The sequence below is a fragment of the Pipistrellus hanaki genome, assembly GCF_964339955.1.
Source record: "Pipistrellus hanaki genome assembly, chromosome: 11".
NCBI classification, from domain to species: domain Eukaryota; kingdom Metazoa; phylum Chordata; class Mammalia; order Chiroptera; family Vespertilionidae; genus Pipistrellus; species Pipistrellus hanaki.
In genome coordinates, this window is record NC_140513.1 from 46,712,310 (window position 1) to 46,733,834 (window position 21,525).

The 21,525-nt window shown below is 42.5% G+C and overlaps 1 protein-coding gene across 21 annotated transcripts in view; it reads right to left on the reverse strand.

Moving 5' to 3' along the window:
• PTPRD (protein tyrosine phosphatase receptor type D) overlaps positions 1-21,525 on the reverse strand; it is a 1,977,099-nt gene that overhangs the window by 378,412 nt on the left and 1,577,162 nt on the right. For 20 of the 21 annotated variants that reach the window (XM_084898455.1, XM_084898451.1, XM_084898446.1 and 17 more), the window contains one exon: positions 3,488-3,655. In XM_084898455.1, the coding sequence (XP_084754581.1) occupies positions 3,488-3,551 (64 nt within the window). In that variant the 5' untranslated portion in view covers positions 3,552-3,655. Of the gene's footprint in view, positions 1-3,487; positions 3,656-21,525 lie in introns of those variants that run through there. The other variant, XM_084898441.1, reaches the window with a different exon arrangement.

The following is a 21,525-nucleotide window of genomic DNA, read 5'->3' on the forward strand; positions in this document are numbered from 1 at the left end:
CATTGACCTCAATCAGGCCATGATCTAAACCAGGACACTGGCTGGCCTGACATGAGGAAGAGCTGCTACTAGTGCTCAAACAGAAGTCACACTTAGCTTTCCCTGGACTGTAGCTCTACCGTGTGTGCATGCATTTAAGAAACAAGCAAAATCATTCCAAGCATTTAAGACAGAGGAATGCAGAGAAATAGGATCCATGCACACATCCAGACTTAATAGTGGGGACCCGTAGGGCATTTTAGATTGGCAATGGCTAAGACCATAATTTTCTGCTTAAGGAATATTATCACAATTTTTCAACCTGGGTTTGAACCAAGGCTTCTAAGCACTCTCCTGCTTAATGCAGCAGCACACCTAACGCTTTCCCATGGCGTTCCACAGAGCGGATTACAATCCTGGCTCTCTGGTTCTTTGGAGTTAATCATTTCAAAAGGCAATGCATTGAACACGTTAAATTAGCATTGTAAACTAGAGGGGCTTCTTTCCATTCCCTAACCCTTTATAGTCCACTTCTTCAAAAGAGGAAAAAAAATTATTTCATAGTCCTCAAATTGCTCTCTGACAAACTACCATTAAAATTTGAAATGCAACTCCCGATCACTTGTGAAAATACAAAACAAGTAGAAAGAAAAAATGAGTACAGCTGAATGTGCTAATGACCAGTGGCATGGGTAACAGAAGCCTGAAAAAGAGTATCTTTATGATGGTGGAGAAAACAAATGCTTCTTCAGTGCTGCCTCTATCTTGGTTCTTTCTTAGTGCTGTAAGAGAAGGTGATGGAACACTTTATAATGGGCTACAACCTAAATCCTATCTTATCGATGGTTCTTTAAACATTCTTAGTGGATAAAATGATCTCCAACTCTGCCATGTGCTTTCATGTACCATGAATATCCTCCAGTGTATTGCTAAATGATGTTCTTTCTCCTTTTAAAATGTACAAAAGAAACATGGCTCATTTTTCCTGTGTCACCAGGAAGCTCAGACTCATTTAAGCATGCTACTCAACAATGCCAAATGTATCTGATAAAGGGAAAATATATTAACTCAGGGCTGAGAGGACAAGGGCAAACTGAACAAAATTAATTAGCAAAAACAACGCCCGTCCCTACACTTCAGTTGCAATAAGAAGAGTGAGAGAGCATGGATCCTTTCCCAGGTTACACTTTGATGTTACGAAAGCTGGAATCCCATCAATATATAACAGGATACGTATCTTCACTTAACTAGAAATTGCTAACCGTGCCATCGTTACTGCTTTTGTAAGACTCTACAGTAGGGGTGTCGAACTCAATCAGAGAAGGGGCCAAAATCTAAAATCCAGCCTAAATCTCGGGCCGAATGGTTTACTGAACAGTCATAAACTGACAATGTCATAAACTGACAGCGGAGTGCAGTGATGACAGCGCGGTGCGGGCCACATTGCAAGGCCTGGCAGGCTGGATTTGGCCCGCCGGCCTTGTGTTTGACACATGTGCTCTACAGTATAGGCAGTGTGATGAAAGAGAAGGAGAGGAAGACAGGGGAGGAGAAGAGATAGAGGGGAGGATCACCTATACCAGAATGTTGTTTTTTTATAATGTGTTTTATTGATTTTTTTTTTTTTTTTTTTTTTTACAGAGAGGAAGAGAGAGGGATGGAGAGTTAGAAACGTCAATGAGAGAGAAACATCAATCAGCTGCCTCCAGCACACCTTCCACTGGGGATATTCCCTCAACCAAGATACATGCCCTTGACAGGAATCAAACCTGGGACCTTTGAGTCCACAGGCCAATGTTCTATCCACTGAGCCAAACCAGTTAGGGCCAGAATGTATTTTTAAAAAAAACAAAACACGTTACTGTAAAAGTATTTATTCCTAAGCTCTTGACATATGCCTGCCACATCCCACCACAGCATTAAATAAGAGAACAGATACTCAAAAGAACATTTTTTCTTATCTGAAGGATAACTTCTCAGATAAATAATTTTATCTAATTAACAAAGAAAATCTCTAACTGAAATCTGATATGAAAGTGGGTCCCCAAAGGTCTTCATATGCTTTTGCCAAAAAGCAACAATTGTAAAACAACTCAATTCTTTCGCTCTAGCCAAAACAGAAAAAAATGAAATAAATAAAGCCATATGCCTGATTTCTTTAATAAACTAAATTTAGATTTCAACTTTAAAATAGGTTTTGACATACAGGGCTTGAAAAGAACAAGAGCATCTTTCATTTGGGTCCTTTCCCAGTTAATTATTTGCTGGCATTGTGTGAGAAATTCCTTGGCTTCACTCTAAACCAACACTCCCAAGTGCTAATTAGGAAACTATATACATTATTAACCAGAGAATGTTGTGCTTAAAGCATGCATGTTCCATATGTATCCTATTATTAACATTATTCTTTCCCTCCTGGAAAGCTCTCTTTAGAAAACGGAGCTCCTATTTAAACAAAGAAATTGGCTGCGAGGGAGGAAATTCTTGTCAAACGCAATTAACAGGTGGGGGCCAGCGCGATGCGGGATCCTTGCCTTTGAAACATCCTTACCATGAATCACATTTAATCTCGCTGACATCATCCGTGGAGGGAAAAGCTAATGAGTGCAGAGGACAGACATTTTCCTGGGACCAGGGGATTCCCAAACAGAACAGCCAACCCTTGTGTGAGTTAAATCACCACGGAAGAGGAACCAGACAGGCTGTGCATACAAGCCACAGACATGTCTCTTTCCAGGACTATCGCTTCCAAAGGGCCACGGGACAGATGGGGAAAAAGAAACAGAGGCGGACCAGGTAGACCTAGCGATTCCCTAATGATGGAGGAGCTAGGATCTTCTCATTCATCGGCCGGCTAATGGACCACCGACAATCTCTGTCTCATGCACGGAGTCCAATAAACCCAAACTTTGGTGTCCCTGCCCCGCAGACTTCTCACAGGTCCACGCCTTTCCTGCAGCCACGGAGCTGTCAGTTCTGTTTGATCTGTCTGAACGCTGTGCTCGACAGCTGTCGGAAACAGTACGTGGGAACAGCTGCTGTGACAGCTACCAGGGGCTTGAGGGTTTAATTGGGCTCAATGTGACACTGTGTGTGTTCCTCTAAAACACAGAAATATGCACAGAGCGAGAGGAGTTTCTGATGGGCCTGAACAATATTTACTTATTGGCAACACCAACTGGTTAACCCCAGCTTGCCTTATGTCATGGGTCTCATCGCTTCTGAGTTCTACTGGTTGAGAGTAGAAAAAAAGAATTTAAAAAAAGAGGACAAAACAGTGGGAGCAGTTAGAGGCACAAAAAGAGAGGGCATGGAGGGAGCAGGAGGAAGTGGTAAGGAAGTCGCATCAATAATCTCTTTCAAAGGCTGGCGGGGGGCCTAGGAGAATCCCAGTGTCTCAGGATTCACTTCCAAAGGACACGCATCCAGAGGCCCTGAGCCCAGTGCCAACTGGCAAACAAAACCGCCCGTTCTGGGCACGCCCCCCCGGAGCAGGGCGCCCGCTTACTCTCAGCATCCGTGCGGAGGAGGAAGGCCAGGAGCAGCAGCAGAGGCCTGGCCGCCCGCACCATCCTGCAGCCCGGGCAGCGCGCGCTGGAGGCTCGGAGTCACTGCCTCGGGCGCCGCCGCAGCGAGGGTGTCCGATCGGAAAGTCCAGCTGGAACTCTCTCAGAGCCTGCGAGGGGACAGACAGAGACACGAGAGGGGAGAAAACACAAAGACGGCTTAGATCCCTGGAGTGCTGCTTCCCCTGGTTCCATCCCAACCAACCACTCAGACTCATACAACCCACTGGACATTCACGGGAAAGTGTGTATCCACGATGCCTTCGGAGTAGGATGCAAAGAACTTGGTTTGTAAAAAGGGCAGGCCCTCGAGCTTCTTTTTTTTTTTAATATATATTTTATTAATTTTTTACAGAGAGGAAGGGAGAGGGATAGAGAGCTAGAGACATCGATGAGAAAGAATCATGGATCAACTGCCTCTTGCACACCCACTACTGGGGATGGGCCCGCAACCAAGGTACATGCCCTTGACCGGAATCGAACCCTGAACCTTTCAGTCCGCAGGCCGACGCTCTATCTACTGAGCCAAACCGGTTTCAGCTGGAGCTTTTCTTGTTCCCCATTTTTAGGCCATCCTAAAGACCCCCCTTCCCCCCGGGAATGTGCCTCTCTGCGTAGGCCACCTTGGGGGCAACCCTCTGCGAGGAGGAGAAGCTGTCACTTCTTGTGAAACATTCTGTGAGCACATGGGTGGAAGGAGGCACGGCAATGCTCCGAGAGAGACTTAGGAAGCTCTGCCGTGCAGGGTGATCGTCTGTCATTGGCAGAATAGCGCAAGCGGCTTTCCTGGCGTCAGGTGAAGTGACAGGGCCAATTCCACTTCCCCAGCTAAACAGCAGAAGTTAAGAGTTTTCTCCACCAGCGCATTTGGCTTCTTCCCTGAAGACACATCAACGCTCAAGTCTAGTTCGGCTTCAGTAAGTCAAAACAATAGTTAGCGTGAGCCGCTCCGACTTAATGGGAGTTTATGTGCCTCCTGGGCAAGGCTTCGTTTTCTCAACCTTTTCTTGTAAAATCAGGAAGACGCAAACTATTTTTAGAGAGCCTACTGTGTGCAACTTGGCACAGTGTTGGGTGAGTTGAATTCTATCGTCTTGTGATTTCCCACTTTAGTAGGGGGAATACGACAGGCACAACAGATAACTGATATGAGTAAGTGATTAGTGCCAGGAAGGGAAACCAAATAATGCCATCAAAGAGAGGATCGGGCCCTGGGGCCCTGGCCTGTGTGGCCTAGTGGTAGAGCGCCAGCCTGGGCACCAAAGGCTTTCAGGGTCGATTCCAGATGGAGGGCATGTAACTGGGTTGTAGGTTCTTTTCCCGGTTCCAGTTGGGGCACAAGTGAGAGGCAACCAATCGATGTTTCTTCTCTCTCTCTCTCTCTCTCTCTCTCTCTCTCTCTCTCTCTCTCTCTCTCTCTCTCTCTTTCTCTCTCTCTCAAAATCAGTGGGAAAAAATAACCTCGGGTAAGTATTAACAACAAGAAAAGAAAGGATCGGGAATGGCATCCCGGAAAAAGCAGTGTCTCAAACTGGGCCTTGGAATAAAGACAGGATGTTATCAAGAAGAGAGAAAGGCATTTCAGGAATTCCATGCAGAGGCAGGGCAGTGGACAGGATCTTTGGAAAAGGTGAGTAGCCTGATCTGCCTGGAACAGGGTTTCCTCAAATGTCTGTGCGCTCAGAACCACTGAGAAGGCTTGCTGAAACAGATAGCTGGGCATCCCCCGGCCCCGGATTCAGCAGGTCTGCGGTCAGGTCCAAGAACCTGCCTTTCTAACAAGTTTCTGGGTGCTGCTGAGGTGGCTGGTCCAGAGGCCACACTGAGACACTGGGTTGGCATGAAGGATCCATTAGGAGACCAAAAGGAGAGGCGGCAAAAGAAAATGGTTCAGGCTGAAGAAAAAAAAAAAAAAAAAAAGGTCCCGGATAGCCTGGGATGCCAGTCTCTGGCAACCAGCCTCTATTGGGCAAACCACAAAGAGCTATTTAATGCTTTGGAGCCAAGGGACAACATGCAACTAGGCCTTGGGAAGATGAACTGACAGCCGAGTGTGGGTGATTTAGAGGATGCCATTAGGCCACTGCAGGAGTCCCAGGTGAGAAGTAACACAGACCGCAAGAGCGATGGCGGGCCTGGTGGGAATGGAGGAAAAGGGGAGCGGTAACTGGCTTCAAGCAATAAGGTGATGTATGGCTCTTCAGGTGATAAATAATCGCTCCTACAGAACCTTCGATAAATCTTGCAGGGCGTCTTACAGAGTAGGCTCATGAGAGAGAGACTATTGAATGCTGTGTTTCCTCTATCACTGCAAGAACTTGAGAATGACAATCAGAATTCTATTCCAAAATGAAACAGTGTATCTTTAAGTTTTCTCTATTGAAATATTTCAAACACATACAAACTTCTTGACAGGAAATACTAGAGCTACCTAGAAATAATCAAATCCACTAAAATAACTTGTCTTTTTTAACAACATACTGTAATACAGATTCTATAGTGGATCTTTTCTGAAACTGATCTTGAAAATGAAAACCTTTTGAGATAGTATCATTCCCATTACTATGCATGAGTGGTGTGAATGCAGGAAAGATAAAACTAAAAGGAAGGGGGGAAATCATTCTAATTATAATTCCACTAAATAGCCTTTTTTTTTTTCTTTCTGTCAATTTGTGGATGACATGAAGCAGCGTGTTGTACGCTGAAACACATCTACTTGAAACCAAAAGCTAGCCAGCTGCTCCAAGTCAGCTATTGTTATCAATCTTATCTGGAAAACAGCTCATCAAACCGTTCACAGCTATCAAATGTTGAAATCTCAAAACTACATAGGAAAGATGCAAGAGGAATCAGCTTTCCTCGTCCCCTCCCCCTTTCACCACTCCCATCCTCACGTCTGCATTTCTAAAGACAGCAAAGTCCAGGCGACATCAGTCCTGTCGGACTCAATTTGTGTCTGTGCAAGCGTATCAGCGCCAACTGCTCCATAATGACTTGCTGCGATCACAGAGATAGAGTGGCTTCTCCCCTTCTCCCCCGCCTCGACTGAAGGGACACACAGAGACCAAATTCTTCCAAATGAACCTACAAATGTTACCTCAGTCTTGGAACAGTGACAGAATTCTAAGAAATGAGCACACATACAAACACTCTGACTTACACATAAACTAGAGGCCCGATGCATGAAGATTTGTGTAAGAATGGGCCTTCCTTCCCCTGGCTGCTGGCACCGCATTCGCTCCAGCCCAGAGCCGCCTTTCCGCCTTCCCACGCTGCCCGGAGGCCAGGAGTGGCTGGGGTGCTTGGTGCCTGTATATGCAAACTGACCCACCATCTTTGTCAGGTTTCTAAGTATTTGTATACTCATTCCTGATTGGCTGGTGGGTGTCATAAAGGTATGGTCAATTTGCATCTTACTCTTTTATTTGTGTAGACAAGAGGCCCGATGCATGAAATTCATGCAAGAGTAGGCCTTCCTTCCCCTGGCTGTTGGCACCAGCTTCCCTCCAGCACCTGAGACCCAGGCTTTCCTGGCAGCCCCAGCTTCGTCCAGAAGGACATCCGGTCTAATTAGCATATTACACTTTTACTGTTATAGATGGGCAATGCCCAAGCAAGATATAAGACCAAAGGAAAGAGGAGGTGTGAAGATAAAACCTATTCCAGATGTTCCTTCCAGCCAAATTCCACTCTGTACCTTGTTTATTACATAGATACACTGCCAAAAGGGGAATGCTGGAATGCATATCAGTAAGGTGATATTTAAATTTTAGAGCAGAAATGGGAAATGGATTTCTAAGAAATTATTTACAGCGAAAATATTGAGGATAAATGAATATTACATGAGTAGTGTGAATGCAGGAAAGATAAAACTAAAAGAAGTTCCCATCAGCCTAGAGGAGAGATGGCCACTCTGCCGTGGAAAGAGGGGGTTAGGAGATTTTAAAGGTACCATGGTTTCACTTACATCACAGATCCCTCTGCCGTTGTCCTGCAGCCCTCAGTAGAGGCCCCTCTTTGATTTTAAGATGCCTATCGTCTTTCATTAACTGGGGCATGCAGATAAAAATGCATCATTTAGCCCTGGCTGGTTTGGCTCAATGGATAGAGCATCGGCCTGGGGGCTGAAAGGTCCCGAGTTCAATTCCAATCCAGGGCACACTCCTGGGTTGCAGGCTCAATCCCAGTGGAGAGGCATGCAGGGGGCAGCCAATCAATGATTCTCTTTCATAACTGATGTTTCTACCTATCTCTCTCCTTTCTTTTTGAAATAAATAATAATAAAAATGTTTAAAAAATGAATCATTTATATGAGCTTAAAATAAATTTAAAAATATATAAAACTCTCTGGTTTCTCATTGTTCACAGTACAAAGATCTTAAAACAATAACTGTTGATTTCTTTTTGTTGCTATTGTTAATCCTCACCCGAGGAAAAAATATTTTTTCCTATATTTTTTAGAGAGTGGAAGGGAAGGGGAGAGACAGAGAGAGGGAAACATCAATGTGAGTGTGAGATACATCGATTGGTTGCCTCCTGCTCACACCCTGATCCAGGCCAGGGATAGAGCCTGCAACCGAGGCAAGCACCCTTGACTGGATTCAAACCCATGACCCTTTATCTGTGGGCCAATGCTTTGACCACTGAGCCAAACCAGCCAGGGCTTGTTGCTTCCTACTAAGCCACATATCTACCTTTGTATGTATATACATGTATGGTTAGAGAAGCTAGCAGTTCAGAGGGCCTGTATACCCAGTATAATTGAAATGGAACAACAAAACTACACTTGCCTAAAAGCCTGAACACATCAGTACTTCAAATGATCCCGTGAGCTGATACCTACCCAACTCCTTCTCTTCCACTGAACAAATTAACCCTTTCCTGTAATGACTATGCTCATATTCAAACCAATATATATGCTGCAGGAGTTTTTCAGCTTTCTTTACTGTTGGCATGTGCTTCTGTACGTTGTTTTAAAATTGGATAAAAATGGCAAAATGGAGCTTTTCTTCTTTCAGAAATATCCTAAGAGTCCCTCAGAAAAATGAGAAATTATGTTTTATGTAGAAAATGGCAAAATGAGTGTGGAGCCTCTTGTTAAACCAGGAAGCAAGAAAGCCTTCAGTTCTGCGAGGTTATATGGAAAATAGCAGAGGTTAAATGAAAAACAATGCAGAAAACTGGGTGGCAGGAAGGATCATTACTGCAATAAACTGAAACCCAACCTATAAAACCCTTGAGTTCATCTCTTTAAAAATAAGTTTAAACAACTATACTGGTCACCCTAGGAGAAAGTTAAGGAATCAAATGATGATTTTGAAAAAAAGGGAGAGAAAGGAGAGAATTAAGCAATTTTTTTTTAATCTCCATAAGAATATACAAAAGGAAAAGTCCCAACTAGTTACTGGTGTCACTGAAAAATTCAATATCATGGTTTATCTTTAAACATGTTCCTTCTTTATGCCACATAACCACCCCATAGTCTGTATGCTAGACATATGAGAAACAATAATATCCCCAAAATACCTAACTTGAATGCATATATATTAAATTTAATGGGGAGGGATGAGACGGTGTTATAAGAATTCCCCAAATACTGTGACTTCTTTTTATCAACCTCCCAAACCAATCATGCCTCTATAAATCAATAAGAACAGACTGCCAATCATTGAAGAGAAACAGCCATTTGCACAGAGACGATTCTAGCAGAAACTCCAAGTTGGGAAGCAGACAAAAGTGGGGCTGCTGTGGCTGAGGCTGGGAGGTGGAGGGGTCTGGAGTTCATAGAAAGCCTGGCGGGCACTTCTGCGGACACCCTGTGAATTCCCTGTGCCCCCCATGCCCAGTAACAGCTAAAAGAATCCAAAAGGAAAGGGAAAACAAAATCAACTTTCAACATTTCACTTATGCATGAGGACTCTACAAGAGAAGGTAATTTCTAAACATTTCATCCTGGTCTAGGCAAGACTCCTCAGCCTTGTCCAGTGTAACCTTCTGCAGGCTAAAAATGTTCCTTATCCATATTGACTAGTAATCCACTATGTTACACATGGGGAAGGAGGACGGGGAAGTAAACAATTTTAGGATCCTATATTATAAAAACCTAATATGCTAAGTGTCCAACTGTTCATCTGACCTTTCATTCAACTGTTCGACCAGTCGCTATAATGCACACTGACCACCAGGGGGCAGACATTCTGACCAATAGGTTAGCTTGCTGCTGGGGTCCAGCCAATCCAGACTAAGTTAGTAGGCTGGACATGCCCTGCAACACTCCTGCGGTCCCTCCCTGGCTGGGACCCTCTTGCAAGCTGGGTTTCCTCTGGGGATGTCTGAGAGCAGGTTTTGGTCAGATCCCTGCAGACCAGGCCAAGGGACCCCACCAATGCATGAATCCATGCACCAGGCCTCTAGCTTAAATATAAGTTGAAACAGCCAGGCTTGGCTAGTGGTTGCCCTACTGAACAGTGCAAACTATGGCTACATTTTTCAACAACCTTGAAAGCACCCTATTTTTAAAGAAGTTTAGGTTTTCTGGGGTAGGGACCCAAACAGTGAGGTGGAAATCCTGAGTCTTTGTAGTCCTTGGATTCCTCACAGTGACCAGACTCTGAAGATTCACTGTGTGCTGTGGGAAAACAGACTCCACATTAGGGTGGCTCATTTCCCCATCCCTGTCCCCGACCCATCCAAAAATGACTGTCTCATTTTTAGAAACTATTTCATAGGATGCAAGGGGGAGATCAATAACTGGCAAGTGTAGCACTGGAAAATGTCCAAATAGAAATACTGTAATTAAAAGAAAAAAAAAATGGTGTTTTGTAACATAGCTTGGGGAGTTTCTGTCTCTCAGTACTGATGGTCCCCCTGTGGGGTGTCATGGAAATGGATAGTTTTTGTTGTTGTTGTTGTTGTTGTTGTTTTTTAAAAATATATATATTTTATTGATTTTATACAGAGAGGAAGAGAGAGAGATAGTTAGAAACATCGATGAGAGAGAATCATTGATCAGCTGCCTCTTGCACACCCCCCACTGGGGATGTGCCCGCAACCAAGGTACATGCCCCTGACCAGAATCAAACCTGGGACCTTTCAGTCCCCAAGTAGACGCTCTATCCACTGAGCCAAACCGGTTTCGGTGGAAATGGGTACTTTTGACGTCACAGGGGTGTCACATTCCATAGATGTGAAAGATAAGCATGCTTCTGCACAGCCAGGTGAAGCAAAGTGTGTAATGTTTACGAATGGTCACATTCAATTAATATCGGTGACGGATATGAAAAAGATATTATAAAACAAGCAGCTCCAAAAGCCTCATCAGTTTAACTGTGTTAAACATTGTTGAGGAAAAGAAGGGCAAGAGAGCAAGGTTATTAAATTATATAAAATACTGAAAAAAAATAACTGCATGTCCAATGCACCTCTACATAAAATATTTAAAACTAAAGTATATAAGGAATTATATTTATGTAAGAAACTCAAAACTCCTCAAATTTTTAATACGCTTCCACATAATAGCACAGCTTCTCTATTTTGTCCTAAACATGTTTTTATCACAATAAATTTTTTAAGAAATCACCAAGAGGGAGTTTATGAGATATTATATATAAATACAAAGTAATAATTCAATCCTCTCATTTTGGGCTTAGGCTATAACTTAAAGTGAAAATAGCAGGTGACTCTAAGTAAGCACATAATAATTCTTTGGAAAAATCAACTGAATTATAAGAATAGCTGAAGAGGAAAACAATACCTATCAGTATGGATACCATAAAAGACTCTTTATATGTTTAGTTTTAGTATATACAGAGAAAAGCCAATAAATAGTCTGAGCTTTGTATAATATGACTCACTTTCTAAGTTACTATCAACAGCATCTCTATAACATTTCAAATAACTTTACATCTGAGGTATTAGCTACTACTTTCGGAAATGGCAGAATGACATTATTAACTTTGATTGTTTTTTTCTCCTTCAGGAAGTAAAAATGAGGTATGCCCTGAGAAACGGATAGAAAGGAAAAGAAAAAAAAAAATACTCATCTCCCTACCTACCTATTTCCCCCCTAAAAACACAACTATAATTCTCATTTGAAAGTAGAATGGCTTTACAAAAAGCATCTAATTTCTTTAAACGATTACTACATGCAATAACTTCAATCTAATTTTATGTGACACTAGTGGAAATTTGCAATGGAAAAGTTTAAAGTAAATATAAGTCTCTCCATCATGCTGCTATTATTCCAAAATAGCATTTAGGAGTGAGAAACTGATCAACCTCATAAAGTAAAGACACCTATGCAATCCAATCACTTCCTACCTAAACAACAGAACACAGATTTTAGTATTTTAACCTTTGGGCATCTCCAAATGGATATGAAACCATCATTCCTAACTCACTATACTCGATTTTCTTTTTATTATTAAAAATGAAAAGGATGTCTCTTTTTAAACAATGCAAACTGAGGTGCTTTGTTTGAAATACATTTAGCTTTTAAAACCTATAATGGGCAATATGGTTTCAAAGATAATTACGTCCATTTTATTTGCTTTATTTCCACCGATACATAGCAGAAATCTAGCAACAAATGACATAGTCTATGTCTTATCTATGAAAAGTAAATTTTAAAAATCCTTCGATGGAGAATTTATCATTCCTTTTATCAGGGATTATGTGGGGTGTTTTTTTTTTCCTTAAGATTACTTTAAAAACAAAACAAGGAGGCTTTTAATCATTTCAAATATTTCATTACGAGAGCTCTACCCACAGGTGGTTTACCTGTCGCTCCCTCCTCGGAGTGATCAAAGCTCTGGACTGGTGGCTCTCACCAAGAATGACTGCCCCTCCCCCTGGGAACACCTGGAAATGGCTGGAGGCAAAACTGTTGTCACAACATAAGGGAACATCTAATGGCCACTTAAAAGGTAGAGGCCAGGATGCTGCCAAACATGTCCCCGGACACAGGACAGCCCTCACACCAAAGACCTCTCATGGCAAAAACGGCCACCGTGCCAAGGCTGGGAACCATTTCTTAGAACAGTTGATTAGCATCAAGAAAACATTCAAAATGAAGGAAAGGATTTCCCAAGGCCTGTGTTTGGTTCACTGCTTCCTAAACCCGTCAATTTTAGGTATTTCCAGTATAGTTTTAGTACATGAACTTGAAACATTTTGAATTTCTGGGCATGGAAGTCAAAACACTATGGATGACACCCAAATTTCCCTTTTTGGCCTCAGCTAGAACTGAAATTGGCATGCCTTTGGGGAAGTTCAGTTCACAGGCTTATGAGACGTAAATATTGTGACCAATTTTTAAAAACGGATCTGTTCAGTGGGGCACACACTGCGCTCATGCCTGTCAGTGACTGGATGGATAGATGTGGTCCCCATCACTCCTGGTGGGAGCTTAGCTCTTCTCCAAGCGAACAGTCCCAGGATAGGAATATTCAGCTCCAAGGAATGTTCTTTCAAACCACTGCCAGCAACAGAGACAGAAAGTGGAATGCTGAGAAACCGTCATGAACAACTGGGGAATGCAGAATGAAAGAAGAGACTCTTCATTTTCCCAGTATTGATCTCATGACTAATCCTTTATCTCTCTGAAAATCTATGAACAACACTCATAAAAGAAACATTAGAAAAACCAAATAAACCAAATTGAGATATAACCTAAAGGAAGAAAGCACAGAAATTCAACACACACTCTGCTCCTCTCTCAACCTGCATGTTCATTTTATTCAGTGACTAGTGTCCCAGTTCACGAAATTCATGCATTGGGGTGGGGAGGGGAGGAGGTTGTCCCTCAGCCCAGCCTGCACCCTCTCCAATCTGGGACCCCTCGGGGGATGTCTGACTGCCAGTTTTGGCCAAATTCAACTGGCAATCAGACATCCTCTTGCAATCCGGGACCACTGGCTCCTAACTGCTCACCTGCTTCCTGTCTGATTGCCTCTAATCACTCTGCCTGCTGGACTGCTTGCCCCCAAGTGCCACACCCGCCAGCCTGATCATCCCCAACAGCCTCCCACTGCCAGCCTGCTTGCCCCCAACTTCTCCCTCCTGCCGGCCTGATTGCCCTCAACTGTCATCCTCTGCTGGCCTGGTTCCTCCTAACCAACTCTGCCTCAGCCCCACCTCCATAGCTTTGTCCGGAAGGACATCCAGTAGGTCTCCAGGTCTAATTTGCATATTACCCTTTTATTAGTATAGATATCCACTCTTCTTCACATCTACCCTTGTCCTGAAAATAAACCATTGATAAAAGTCAGAAAAAAGTTCAGATCATCTTGGGCAGCCCCCTCATTCAGCAGACAATAAATGAAGAGAAAGGACATATGGAATGAATAACCTCAGGATACACATCTGTTTCATCTCAGTAGAGGGTTTAGAACCCAGACCAACCTTCTTTCTTTCTTCCTAGCATTCTGCTACTATCTTCTCTGACTTCTACTATACAGTAGAAATTGCTAGCTTCAGTGAAGTTATGATTAAGTCTAAAATGGAAAACATCAAAAAAAGTTATCTCTGTTAATTAGCAGAGAAACTATATAAGGATTTGCACAAATGAAGGAGGAAGAAAACCTTAAGATTTGGGTGTAGAGAGGAAGGATAAGAAGAGCTCAAAGGATATATGTTTTTTGAGAGGTATTGTCCCAGATGGATGAATATTCACAAATGAAAGTTTATCTCATGAGTCAAAAATTCTCCAAAGGGTCAATCTTTAACTTGATAACCATTATTATGTAAGTGAGTATCATAAGTCAAAGAGTTCATAGGTGTACTGGTGTACTTGGCGGTAGAAATGATTAACTAGAAATAGATTTTTTTAAATGCTCACATGTTAGTAATTAAGTTAGCAGCATGCCAACACCTGTTTATACAAACTTAAGACACAATTATTTTGTATATTACTATAAGTTCTCTCTCATGAATTCATTTTTTATTTAAATGATAGCAAGGACACAGGTTAACTAATTACTAAGCAGGTAGGAAGGTGTGAGACGGTGAATTCCCAGTTGTCCAGGACAGTTATCCAGGTGGAAAGATGCCAACCCTGGTGCACTTTATTATAAAGTTGCTGAGGGCAACACGGCGATACTAAAAGCAGTGAAGACACACCATATTTTTCAAAAGCAGTTGGCATTATAAAGTGATTTGATAATAAGTACAAAAATGTCCTGCAGCAATCAAAGCACTATGCATTTCCCATACCAAAATGTATCAGTCCAGCAGTGAAAAAGAATATTTTTCCCATAGTCACTCTTTCAGAAAATATATTTGAAGCCCCAGGGAAAAAAAAGGCTTTGTAAAATGCTGTCATTTTTATTATACTTCTATAAAAGACTCCAACAAAATGCACAGTACAAATATTTTTAATGCATTTAAAGTCTTTAAAAGCCTACTTGCAAATGAGATGTAGTCACCTTATCAATGCCAAGCTTTCTAGATAGGGATTACAGTCTTAAGTCAATGTCCCACACAACCAAAACAAAAAGAAATGATAATAATAACATCAAACAAACTTCTCTGCTCCATTCAGGCCTCATCATAGAGGTCTTCTGAAACATGGATTTTTATACTCTACAGTAGGCGAGTAGCCACAGGTAAACATGAGTAGCAAGCCTGGGGAGCTAGCTGGAGATGGGACATAGTGTGTACTGAGGGGCTGTGAAGGGAGAGACACCTATTATGTGATGGGGGATCAAGTCCCAAGTTAACATGCCATCTATGTAGGAGTGTCTCTACCATTTTTGGCATGCCCAATGATGTTTGCATTGCACACTGAATAGACTAAGTCTTTCTTTTGTGTTTCTTTAATATTTTTAATCATAATTTCATGTGCTGTTGTATGACCTTGTAAAACATGCTTCAAAAGCTATACTTTAAGAAAATTCTCCCACAGCAATTGTAACTAGAGTCAAAACTTTTCATAGTGTAAATCTTCATCATTTTCAGACTTTGGATTGGTGGATACATCCCCATACCTAAATAAGGTGCATACAGGCCATCCAGACACATGATGCATATTGTAAAATACATGTGAAAGTGTGTGTGTGTGTGTGTGTGTGTGTGTGTGTATTTCTATTAATGAACTAAATATATTACCAAACACACAACATTAGAAATTTTTTAAATGTGATGAAAATAAACAGAAACGGAATTTTCACAAATTCTTCCTGGGCCACACCAATCACTGGAGGCCCACAGTCCTAGGCGGTCTGCAGTTTGGATTTTTTTCAACTGCAGGTGACAATAGGTAAAAAGGAGAGCATTTCCCGCCAACCCCCTTCTGGAGTTGAACACTTGCTGTAATCCCCAAATGTTAGAGGCTCTATGTGACAGCTGATGTCAGCATGATGCAACACACAGAGGAGAAAAGACTGTTGTTTTTTGAGATTTTCATACAATGCCCTCATTTTATAATTGCAAACCATCTGCAGGAGACAGAATAACTTTACACATCAGCTGTTCTAAAAATGAATCCCTTCATTCTCTTGGTCCATTAATATTCTTGAATATCAGGCATGATGATAGGTACAGGAGACTTAGCAATGTACAGAACAACAAGCAAGTCCCTGACACATTCTATGAGGAGGCAGAAAAACACAAATAATTTTTTAAAACAAGTTAACTAGTAGTGCTATCATAGAAATAGGTATTGGGTAGAGAATAACTGGTCTATGGGAGAGGAGTAGGGAGGCTTCTGAGAGGGTACTATCAAACTGAGATGTGACCTGAACCTGAATGGCTAGCTCAGTGGTCGGCAAACTCATTAGTCAACAGAGCCAAATATCAACAGTACAACGATTAAAATTTCTTCTGAGAGCCTAATTTTTTAAATGTAAACTATATAGGTAGGTACATTGTTATTAACTTAATGAGGGTACTCCTAAGCTGGCCTTTGCTAAAAACTCAAGGGGCAAAAGAGCCACATGTGGCTCGCGAGCTATAGTTTGCCGACCACTGGGTTAGACAATCTACAGAAGTGCTTTCCAGGCTAAGGGATAGAGGGCCCAAGGAGAGGCTCAGAGGAAGGAGCCAGGGACTTAGTGTGGCTGGAACCCCGTTAGAAGGCAGAGTGAGGCATATGGGAAAGCAGCATGGAGTCAGTAGCACGTGGGCAGACACTGGAAGGGGCGTTATTCCGTGGAGGGGTAAGGTCTGATTCATATTCGGACTTCTGTAGTGCCTGTGCGCCAATGGTTTTAAAATGTGATTCTCCCTCCACCACCCGCCCTTCCCCAATCTCTGTAGAGACATTCCATCCATGTATTTGGACATGGCCCCTGTTCTCCATTGTGAAGCCTCTGACCCTTTATGGAACTTCTCTGCTTCACTTCTCAGGAATCCCCTTCTCAAATCTCTTTAAATCAATCAGAAAAAAATATGTGCTGCTTTTTAATGTTTTAAACTGCCATTTTCTGTTCCTATAGTGGCCAGAGAACACTAAATGGAATATCTTCTTCGTCCCACAGTCCCACAGAGATGTTTAATAGTCTTTAGAATTTTCACTTAAAGGGTAAGTACAGGATGGCTGTTAGGTCTCATTTGTGTTCCTGAAAACTAGAGAGAAAAAAAACAACTGCTTTAATACACAAAGACACCTTGGGAACACCAGTTCTCTGTGGTCACACTTTCAAATCTGTGATTTCGGATTGGCTTTCTATACCCACGGTTTAAATAGAAAAAAAGTTGCTGAAGTTGGGTACATCAAAGTCTTAATCTTGACCCTTTTAAACCTCGTAATGTTAGCAGCGATACTAATAGCCAATAGGACACTGGCATTCAGACCACTAGAACACACTCCCTTGCCAATAATTCAGAAATCCTTTCCTTCAGGATTTAGGAGCTAGGTCCTCTGAGAGTCAATTGCTGGATAGCTTCCAAAATTAGCTTTTCAGTTTTAGATATCTTTTACTTTTCACCCCTTAGTCTTCACTCCAGGATTTCCTCCATTAGGAAAGCAAGGCTTACGTTTAACACCCCAACATGAAGTCATTGAATTCCTCACTTTTCCTTATTAGTTAGTTAAATAGACTGAAAATTCCCGTATTTAACCTCTGCCTTAAAGTAAGTTGCAGAGCATTATAGCTCCTGGTATTAGGGAGGGGGGAGTGGGGGGTAGCGGGGGATAGCAGGTGACCAAGCAATGCCACCTTACTCTGCACCTCAAAAGGAGGAGTCTATTTCCCCTCCGGTAGGTCTTGCCATTTGCCTTGGGCATCAGAAGTGGGTAGAAGCCATGCTGTGTGTGTTCTGACATGAGCCTCAAGAAACTTCTGCATTGGGATTAGCATGCTCTGTTCCACGTGCTGACCTTGGGTCCACCTTTACCTCCACCATCTGAATAGGCCCAAGCTTGCCTGAGGGTGGAAGAGAGACCATGGGGAACAGGGATGAGCCAGCCAACTAAGCCATCTTAGAACAGTCATCCCCTAGAGGACCTGGCAGCTGACCACAGACCCATGAAGAAGCCCACAAAGATCAGTGGAGTGTGGCCCACAACAGAAGAACCACCTAGCTGAGCCAAGCCCAAACCACCAAGCCAGAGCACCAGGAGATAAATAAATGTATTGGGTCGGCAGCTAAGTAATTGCGGGTTTCACACATATATGCTTCAGTTGAATTTTTAGGTTTGCAGATGTAGTACAAATGTAAAACACATTTTGTTATTTGATAGTTGGCTATTCAGCTGTTAATCAGTAAAAAAAAGTTTTTTGATCTGTTTTGTAGTTTTCGTTTGGCGTTCGTTAAAAAATGGAAAATCAAAAGGAACATTTTCGTCATATTTTGCTTTTTTATTTCCGCAAAGGGAAAACGCATCGCAAGCTCATAAAAAGTTATGTGCTGTTTATGGTGACGAAGCCTTAAAAGAACGGCAGTGTCAAAATTGGTTTGCCAAATTTCGTTCTGGTGATTTTTCACTCAAAGATGAAAAACGCTCTGGTAGTCCAGTTGAAGTTGATGACGCCCTAATCAAAGCAATAATCAATTCGGACTGTCACAGTACAACACGTGAGATTGCAGAGAAGCTTCATGTATCACATACATGCATTGAAAATCACTTAAAACAACTTGGCTATGTTCAAAAACTCGATACATGGGTTCCTCACGAACTGAAAGAATCACAGTTAACACAACGCATTAGCAGCTGCGATTTGCTAAAGAAACGTAATGAAAATGATCCATTTTTAAAACGACTGATAACTGGCGATGAAAAATGGGTTGTTTACAACAATATCAAGCGGAAAAGATCGTGGAGCAGGCCAGGTGAACCAACTCAAACAACATCAAAAGCTGATATTCATCAAAAGAAGGTTTTGTTATCAGTTTGGTGGGATTACAAAGGAATTGTCTACTTTGAACTCTTACCACCCAACCGAACGATCAATTCTGATGTCTACATTGAACAACTAACGAAATTAAACAATGCAGTTGAAGAAAAGCGGCCCGAATTGACAAATCGAAAAGGTGTTGTATTCCATCATGACAATGCAAGGCCACACACATCTTTGGTCACTCGGCAAAAATTAATGGAGCTTGGTTGGGATGTTTTGCCACATCCACCAGATAGTCCTGACCTTGCACCATCTGATTACTTTTTGTTTCGATCTTTACAAAACTCCTTGAATGGTAAAAATTTCAATAATGATGATGATGTCAAATCGTACCTGATTCAGTTTTTTGCTAATAAAAACCAGAAGTTTTTTGAACGTGGGATTATGATGCTGCCTGAAAGATGGCAAAAGGTCATTGATCAAAATGGGCAATACATTACAGAATAAAGTTATTTAGTTCCATGAAAAAATTGTCTTTGATTTTTTTTAAATCCGCAATTACTTAGTTGCCGACCCAATATATTTGTTTAAACTACTAAGTTTTGGGATGTTTTGGTTTCCCAAAAAGGCTAATGATATCAAGGGTTTAAATATGTATCTCATGCACTAAAAATATTTTTTGCAAATGTAATTTTCTTTATTACTTTAACCCACTTTAAGTAGTCAAAAAACACTTGGCTTCTTATGGCTGCATCTGAATTAATTTAGTCCAGGAATCAACTGGCAATTTTCTGATTTTTTAGGTAGTGTCTTGTCCTGTGATTTAACTTTCTGATTTCCTGTCATTAACAATTTTTTAATTTTTTAAGTAGTGTATTGTTCTGTGATTTATGAGACAGTAAGCTGAAACTTTTTGTGCCTTTTTGCCCCTTCTTTCAATTATAAATATTTCCTCCCACATGGCACAGAGAGTGAACCTGTTCTAAAGTGTCTTTAGAGAGGGTTGAGGGGTAAGAGATCAACTGAAGGACTTCTATGCATGCTTATAAGCACAACCAAAGATACAAGACACTGGAGGTGGGGGGGTGAGGGCAAGTGTGGGGGGTAGGGAAGGTCAGGGGGAGGTCAGTGGGGGGAAAAAGGAGAAACATATGTACTATTTATAATACTTTAAACAATAAAGTTTAAAAATAATAAAATAAAATACTGAGAAAATTATATATATATAAAATCTTTGCCCATTGGCTAAAACCTCATGGCACAGTGTTCCTTCCTGGTGACATAACTGAAGAAAAGTCCATGTCTGAGATTTCAATTGCTTTCCACCAAGTGTACTGGCAGGTGGTGGTTAGCATAATTTTGTCTCCATAGATGCTATTTTCCTTAAGCGGTTTCTGCCCAGGGATAAAGCCCAGAGTTCACATCAGGTTAATAACCTAAAAGCAGGAAAATCTTCACTCAAACTTTCTGAAGGAATGACATTTGGAGCAGCCCATCGGTGCTCCTCAGGCCCGCTGCCAACAGCATGCTGGATGTGCCTGTCCTTGGACAGGAGTTGGTGACCTGACTTGTGACTAGAATGTGAGACAAAGTGAGATAGCACGACGACTATGAATATTAAGGTTAATATGTGCATTAACCAGGTTGCTAAATACACAGTCAATATAAACTATCAGCTGTATTTTCCAAAACAATAAAAAAATAAACACTGAAAATAATTCAAAACTCTACAACAAGTGTGACCCAATTTGACAAGATTTCTATGCAGAAAACTACTGCATAGCACTGGCCAGAGCACTAGCACAGTTCTCTACCCAGAGCATCTCCTCAGACAGGAGCAGTGATTCACTACATCAAGCGGTGACCTCATCTTGGGGACCCAAGAAAGGAACAGGCTGAGGAGGGGGCAGAAGCCTGGCGGCCCAGTCATGTTCATACCCTAAGTCAGGCTGGCTGGGTGGACATGAAGTGTGGGTGGCGCCCTCTGCCCCAGGTCTACCCTGAGCCCTGGAGGTGTCTCCCATTTCCCCTGGGAGGAGGTCTGTGCAGACACAGGGCTGGGCCTGGTCCGGGAGCAGAAGGTGCAGGGGCAGCAGCAGCAGTGACTAGGGCTGGGCTGGAGACCTCCTGACCAGCTGTTGGTCACTGTCATTTCAGAGCTCAACCCAGATCAATGAGGAGAGGCAGGTGATGGATGAAGACTCCACCCCATGTCCAGCAGTGAGGGGCCGGTGAACCACACCACTGAGGGCCAGGGCAGACCTGAAGTGAGTGTGACCACCTGGGAGTCTGGGGAAGTAGGGCCCATGGATGGGTGATGAAGGACTCCTCCACTGAAGCCATCCAGGCCCAACAAGCCTCCAACCTCAAAGCCACTCAGTCCCAACACAAAGTTCAAAGGTCCTTGGAAACTCGAACAGGTGGTGGCTGGCCTGGGTGTACCCTGAGACTTTTGCTAAGTGGCCTCAGGCCCAGCACCTTTGGCCAAGTTTGAATCTGTGAACACCACGGGTGAACACCACTCACCCTGACCAGGTGACTTCTACTGAGAGCCTACTTATGCAACTCGCATCCTGCCAGAAACAGTCCGTGACTGAGCCTAAATAACAGCTAGCAAGCAGAGGCAGATCTCAGGGTGCCTGGAGCCCCTTGCTTACCTGCCCCCAGGCTGGATGCTGGGGGAAGCCAGGCTTGCTTTGCAG